Below are 7,864 nucleotides of genomic sequence, written 5' to 3' on the forward strand. Positions count from 1 at the left end.
ACGTACATGACTTCTTTTAAAATTTTTCCTAATTTTATTCTGAGGGTAGAAAATGTACATAGCCTAGATTCTCCATACAGAAGAATGTGAAATGTGTCAGAATCTACTGGAAGTGTATCAGAAAGCCTGTGGACCAAATTAAAAAAATCTAGCTTGAGTGTCTACTACTCTAACAGAAGCTGAATAAATGGATTAAGAACCTATACATATGTATAATGATTTGCAAAATACTAATGAATTTTTATTTAAAATATACTCTGAAGACAGGGACTTAGACATATATCAAGTTTCCTCTTTTATCATATCTGCTTTATAAAAGGGAGGAAGGAAGAGAATGAAGATTTCTGAAAAAAAGTAAGTCTGTTAATGGCTGACAATTTTAGGTCTTTTGCATTGTTGAAAAATAACACAAAAAGTTTCCCAGTAGCTAAACAATACTAATCAAAGAAGAATTTTACACATTAAACCATTTCATTGTGGGATTACATTAGTTTATTGAATTTGAAATTATAATATTAAAAGAATCTCATGAGAACAATGAAAGTAGATACAACAGTTAAATTAATAATTTTTGAATTATATATATTATATGCATTTTAATAAATATACCTAACCATTTAAATACTAATGTTTTACATAATTTACATTTTCATTTTCCTATATTTAATATTAATAAAATCAAATTAATAAGCTGAAATTAATGTGCTGTACAAGCAGAAGTGTTTTTAAAAATATTGTAAGTTTTCATAACTTTCTTTGTAGCATTTACTACCTCTGCATTTCTCAGACTGTAAATAAAAGGATTTAACAAAGGAATTATTACTGTATAAAACACAGCCACTGGTATGTCTTTATTACCTTCTTCCAATGGTCTAAAATACATGAGAAGACAGGTGTAGAATACTGACAGAGAAAAAAAATGGGATGCACAAGTAGAAAGTGCTTTTCCTCTCCCATCCTTGGATTTCATCTTGAAAATAGTGAAAAGAATGCAGAAGTAAGAGACCAAGATAGCTGTAATGGTAAAGACTTGAATTGGCATTGAAAAAATATATATCATTAGTTCATTGATAAATGGGTCTGTACAGGAGAGGCGATACAGGGGAAGAATATCACAGAAGAAATGATCAATGTGATTTGATTTACAGAAAGTTAACCTTAAGAGACACCCTATCTGAATCAAGGAATGCAGGTTACTGGCTATGAATATGCCCATGCTCATCTGAAGGGAGAGCTTCTTGGACATCATGGTGTGGTACTGCAGTGGGTTGCATATGGCCACATAACGGTCATAGGCCATGGCTGCCAGAAGAAAGCAGTCTGCAGTTTCAGCAAGACAGAGGAAATAGAACTGTGCCATGCATTCATAGAGAGAGATCCTTCTGTCCACAGAAAAGAAGTTCTCTAGCATCTTGGGAGTGACGGTACAGGAGCAGCAGGAGTCCATCAGGGCCAGGTTGCCCAGAAAGATGTACATGGGTGTGTGGAGATGAGGCTCCATATAGATCAAGGCCACCAGCCCAAGATTCCCCACCATGGTGACCAGATAGATGGCAGAGAACACAAGGAACAGAAGTGTCTTCACACCTGGATGATCTGAGAATCCTATGAGGATGAACTCTGTTGTCAAGGAGTGATTTGTCTTCTCCATTCTCATTTCTCTGCTGAGATGAAAATTTGTTAAGAAAGGCAGAACATTTCTTATTCTCCCTCTCTAGTTGTAGTGAACAGGTATGGCTCTGTTTAATTTACCTTAACTATCCTCTGAAATATGTCATGGTACATTATGTAATATGAGAAGAAACCACATACACATTGTTCACTGCATATTGTTTTGAGATATCTTTTGAGCTAACGCTTAGATGCTTTACATGGATTATTGTATAACTCCCTATAAATATAAGGTTAATATATATGATTTTCTATTTTTCCACATGAATCTTTGTTGTGGTAGTAACTTACTTTCCAAAAGTTATTATATTCTGTGGTCAATGAAATGTTTAAAAATAAATTACCTTGTAAATATTTTAATGCCTAATTTATAAAACCTTATAAAACTAAAATGAATTTGAAAAATTTTGTCTCACATTTTTCAGTTAATATTACTGTGGGCTATTTTAAATGAAGGTTAATTTAATTTTTCAAGATTGGTTGAAATTGTAGCTGGCATGGTGGCACATGCCCTTAGTACTCTAGGACTTTCGAAGCAGAGGTCGTATTTCTCACAGTTTGAGGCCATTCTGGCTTACAGAGCATGTTCCAAAACATCCAGGCCTACCCCTCCCCCGAATGATCGGATAGGATTCTATGATATGATCATTTTCTCTTAAACTCATTTCTTTACTGATTTTAACATATTTTGGTTCTTACTCTATCTTGCCTGACAAAGTTTCATAGAATTACCTCTAATCTTAATCATCCCTGTTTTTAAATATTTGCTGTCTGGATGTCAGTGCTCTGAATGTGTTCTTTATTACGTATGTTAGTAACAAAGACTCTGCCCACAGTGCACGCTCTGAGATGCGTACAGTAAATACTTGCTGTGCAGTTACTAATATTTTCAGAGTGAAGCAATGTTTTTTTACATTGAATATACTAAAGGTTTTACAGTTATACGAGCATTTAAACTTTGAATTCTTTTCTTCCTGACTTACATGTTAGAATTCAATAGACACCCACACCCATTAGATTTTAGTTTGACTGAAATAATGCTGGAAAATTTAAATCCAGAAACAGCATGTATTTTTACAGTTATGATAATTTTTTTTCTTTGAGGAATTGCTAGCACTCTCTGGCTTTAAATGGATAATTTTTAAAATCACCCTGTAATTACTGTTTCCTTGGTTTTTATTGTCTAGACTGAACTTAACACCCTGTTTTGTTATTCACTCCCATAACATGGAACAGTTCTTTGCAATGTGTCACTAATGTCTTTTAAGTAAACTTATAAAATAAATTGTTGTTTGTAATTTTAATATCTACATCTTTCAAATTATGTTATTTTGGAAAAACTTTTTAGCACTACAAGATATTGCTTTTATATGGCGGTATAATATAAGCAAGTTCATATTCATTCTAGCCAATGCCATTTTTTAAAAAAATATTGTATTAGAATATAATACACGAAATTCATTTTACTATGTGAAAACTCCTCTCCACGGTCAAACATAATTATTAAAACGGATCTGAAAAATAATTTTACTATCCTCTTAGAATTATTTTTCGAGTTGTTGATAGCCTACCTCTGTATTTGCCCACAGAACTATGGTGCTTTTCTGTTCAGAGTGGACATTTACTCCTCCATTTGATCTTTCAGTATATCTTCAGAGTCAATCATAAGTAGATAAAATGTACAAAGAAATGCTTACTTATTTTAGATTTCCTTCTTCATATGTAGGCGTGTATTTGAAATCCATCCACATACTGTGCATACACTAACCATCACATTATATGCCCGAATAGTGTCACATGATCTTTACATTTGACTGAAGCCATTGGGGAATAATTCATGAAAATATAGGACATATGGCTCAGTGGCCAGGACAATTATCACATTATCTTTAGGCCAAAAATTAAACAGATCAAACCGAAACAGACATTGATCCTAAAGGGAGTTCCTTGGCATTGACTGTAGGTATTTCTACAGACTTTAATCTGAGAAGCTGGTTCCCAAAATATGATTAAACAAACACCTTAATTAGAGGTAAGAGAAATGAGATTTTGAAGTTAAATAAATGTCCATGAAGAAAGTTGTCTTTGACATACATCGTTAATGTACTTGATTAATTAAGCTTCATCAAGCTCGCTTACATGGAAATGATAATGGGTAGAGAAACAATATGGATCACCTGGTAACAAACAACTTTGAAAAGGAGTTTGGTTTCTGGATAGGCCAACAAAACCAGGTGTAATCAACTGGAATCACATGCTTTTCTTTCACTACATTCAGTGCACCTGACCACATCCTCTAGACCCATTTTTGGAAATATCACTGCCATTATGTCCTTTGGTGTCATTTATATGTTGAGAAATAAACAGAAATTAATGTTGTCATGTTGGAGGCTGTGTTTCTGTGTTCAACTCTATGAGATTGGAGATAAATGGAATCTATGAAAGTATTACCATGATTAATGTAAGTAAGCCATGATTACAATTTTATTGTAATCTCTTTCAACCTTTCATTATTATAGATATGATTCTCTGTGTGTGTGTGTGTACAAAAAATGGTTGTGGATCCTATTTATTCTCCATAACACTGTTTTTAGTCTTCACACTCATTATCTTATTAAATTATTTTATTTATTTACATTCCAAATGTTGCCCCTCCCAATTTTCCCTCCCAGAATTCATTACTCATCCTCATTCCCCTTTGCTTCTGAGAGCGTGCTGTCCCCACTGGGCATCTATCCCCCTTTCATGGGGCATCAAGTCTCTACAGGTGCAGTCTTTCCCACAGGCCAGACAAGGGAGTCCTCTGCTGCATATGAGCCAGGAGCCGTAGACCAGCCCATGTATGCTCTTTGGTTGGTGGATTAGTCTCTGGGAGCACTCAGGGTCTGTGTTAATTGACAATGTTGGTATCCCTGTGGTGTTGGTGTCACCTCAGCTACTTAATCCTTTCCCTAACTCTTCCAAGGGGCTCCTGACCTCAGTCCAATGGTTAGCTCTAAGTATCTACATCTGTCTTAGTCAGCTGTTGCTAGATCATCTCAGAGAAAAGTAATGCTAGGCTCCTGTCTGCAAGAATACCTTAGTATCAGTAAAAGTGCCAGGGGACACTGAGGGAGAGAGTAACATGGATCGAGAGGGTAAGGGGAAATGGGGGCAGGATCAGATATTGGGGGTAAGGGAGGATTGGGGAGAAGCCCAGAGGCGCCGGAAAATGAATGGAATTCTGTAGCTGCAGGTTGTTGGATTGTGGTGGGATCTCTAGAAATTCCCAAAGACCTGGGATATGAGAGGCTCCTGGACTCAATGGGAATGACCTAAACTTGAATGTCCAATAATGGGGAGATGAAACTTTAAGAGACCACCTCCAGTAGATAGTGCCCTCAGTAGAGCGATGGAGTTACCAATCCACTTTCAATGAATATTTCTATTTTTCAATAAATTTAAATAATATTCATGGCAGTGGCCCAGCAACAAGAGAAGGGGCTATACCTCTTCTCAATATCTCATTTTGACATGGAATTGTTTCTGTCTAAAAGAAACACAGGGATAAAAATGGAGTAGAGACTGAAGGAAATGGCCAACCAGTATCCAGCCAACTTGAGATCCACCCCATGGGCAGGCACCAAACCACAATGTTTTTATTATTTGTCTTTCATTATTCATTCTTAAGTATCTATCAACAGGGATATATACACCATTTCTTTTTCTTCTATAAGATTTCAGATGAGATCATTAAATCATAAATGTCATCTAAATACTTTTAATCTTCAGATGAAGTCTTTGCATATATTACTAAATTTCTAATTCAAAGTGATTTAAGTCTTTATTATTTAAAGATTTTAATCAGATTTTATTTGTATATTCATCCAGTTATTTTTCCTAGAAAAGTATATTTCATCTCATATTACTTTCGTTTATTACTTTGCTTTTGACAAGCCTTTCATAAGTTTAGATAGTCTAGTTACTTACAAGTGTTATTTAATTTTTTATTAAATATATTTATTCACTTTATATCCCAATATCAGCCCCAAATCCTAGTACTCCCTCACATGGATCCTCCCCATATTCCTCCCTCTTCCTCTCCTTTGAGAAGGGTACCCCACTACAGGTACCCCTACCCAAGCACATGATATCTCTTTAGAATGAGGCACATTCTTTTTCACTTAGGTCAGACAAGGTGGGCCATTTAGGAGAACTGATCCACAGACAGGGAGGCCACAGAATTGGGAATAGCCCTTTCTCTTGTTGCTGGACCACAGGCATGAATGTTATTTAAATTTATTGAAAAATAGAAATATCCATTATGCTGAGTGAAGTAACACAGGCACAGAACTATGAGTTCTGCATGATCTCAGGTTTGGAATCTAATGAAGGTCACAGCATTAGGGAGTAGAATGGTTGTTGCCTTAGCCTGGAGAATCCAGTGAGACAGTGGAAGGTAGTGAGCTACAGAGCGGCAAGGAGCTCAATTCAGAAAGGTGATTATAGGTCACAGTCACATTTAGTAGAGGTTCAAAGCTGAAATAAATGGTTGTGAAGGTTTTCCTAACATAGAAATGATCAAAATTTTAGGAGGTAAATGTGTTTAACCCGACCAACTATGGATAATGATCATCTATACTGAACTGTGCAGTGACATTTAGTAGGTTCTATTTGATGAATAGGTATAATGTTTTTTTTTAAGCTGCTCTTTCTTTTTTTTATTTATTTATTTATTTATTTATTTTTTATTAACTTGAGTATTTCTTATATACATTTCGAGTGTTATTCCCTTTCCCGGTTTCCGGTCAAACATCCCCCTCCCCCTCCCCTTCTTTATGGGTGTTCCCCTCCCCATCCTCCCCCCTTGCCGCCCTCCACCCAACAATCTAGTTCACTGGGGGTTCAGTCTTAGCAGGACCCAGGGCTTCCCCTTCCACTGGTGCTCTTACTAGGATATTCATTGCTACCTATGAGGTCAGAGTCCAGGGTCAGTCCATGTATAGTCTTTAGGTAGTGGTTTAGTGCCTGGAAGCTCTGGTTGCTTGGCATTGTTGTACATATGGGGTCTCGAGCCCCTTCAAGCTCTTCCAGTTCTTTCTCTGATTCCTTCAACGGGGGTCCTATTCTCAATTCAGTGGTTTGCTGCTGGCATACGCCTCTGTGTTTGCTGTATTCTGGCTGTGTCTCTTGGAGAGATCTACATCCGGCTCCTATCGGCCTGCACTTCTTTGCTTCATCCATCTTGTCTAATTGGATGGCTGTATATGCATGGGTCACATGTGGGGCAGGCTCTGAATGGGTGTTCCTTCTGTGTCTGTTTTAATCTTTGCCTCTCTCTTCCCTGCCAAGGGTATTCTTGTTCCCCTTTTAAAGAAGGAGTGAAGCATTCACATTTTTATCATCCGTCTTGAGTTTCATGTGTTCTATGCATCTAGGGTACTTCAAGCATTTGGGCTAATAGCCACTTATCAATGAGTGCATACCATGTATGTCTATCTGTGATTGGGTTACCTCCTCAGGATGATATTTTCCAGTTCAACCATTTGCCTACTTAATTTCATAAAGTCATTGTTTTTTGATAGCTGAGTAATATTCCATTGTGTAGATGTACCACATTTTCTGTATCCATTCCTCTGTTGAAGGGCATCTGGGTTCTTTCCAGCTTCTGGCTATTATAAATAAGGCTGCGATGAACATAGTGGAGCACGTGTCTTTTTTATATGTTGGGGCATCTTTTGGGTATATGCCCAAGAGAAGTATAGCTGGATCCTCAGGCAGCTCAAAGTCCAATTTTCTAAGGAACCTCCAGACTGATTTCCAGAATGGTTTTACCAGTCTGCAATCCCACCAACAATGGAGGAGTGTTCCTCTTTCTCCGCATCCTCGCCAGCATCTGCTGTCACCTGAGTTTTTGATCTTTGCCATTCTCACTGGTGTGAGGTGAAATCTCAGGGTTGTTTTGATTTGCATTTTCCTTATGACTAAAGATGTTGAACATTTCTTTAGGTGTTTCTCAGCCATTCGGCATTCCTCAGCTGTGAATTCTTTGTTTAGCTCTGAACCCCATTTTTTTAATAGGGTTATTTGTCTCCCTGCTGTCTAACTTCTTGAGTTCTTTGTATATTTTGGATATAAGCCCTCTATCTGTTGTAGGATTGGTAAAGATCTTTTCCCAATCTGTTGGTTTCCGTTTTGTCCTAACCACAGTGTC

The 7,864-nt window shown here is 36.9% G+C and overlaps 1 protein-coding gene across 1 annotated transcript; it reads right to left on the reverse strand.

Annotated features, from left to right (window-relative positions):
* Positions 1–697: 697 nt before the first annotated feature.
* On the reverse strand, positions 698–1,657 carry LOC116897931 (olfactory receptor Olfr180-like). The gene has a single exon (XM_032899331.1). It carries the CDS (start codon positions 1,655–1,657, stop codon positions 698–700), a length of 960 nt encoding a protein of 319 aa, XP_032755222.1.
* Between the last annotated feature and the right edge of the window lie 6,207 nt (positions 1,658–7,864).

Source organism: Rattus rattus, chromosome 4, assembly GCF_011064425.1.
Source record: "Rattus rattus isolate New Zealand chromosome 4, Rrattus_CSIRO_v1, whole genome shotgun sequence".
Classification (NCBI taxonomy): domain Eukaryota; kingdom Metazoa; phylum Chordata; class Mammalia; order Rodentia; family Muridae; genus Rattus; species Rattus rattus.

What these genes read in the sequence shown, in the direction of transcription:
- LOC116897931 (XM_032899331.1), bottom strand. Translation starts at nt 1,657, where the DNA reads ATGAGAATGGAGAAGACAAATCACTCCTTGACAACAGAGTTCATCCTC.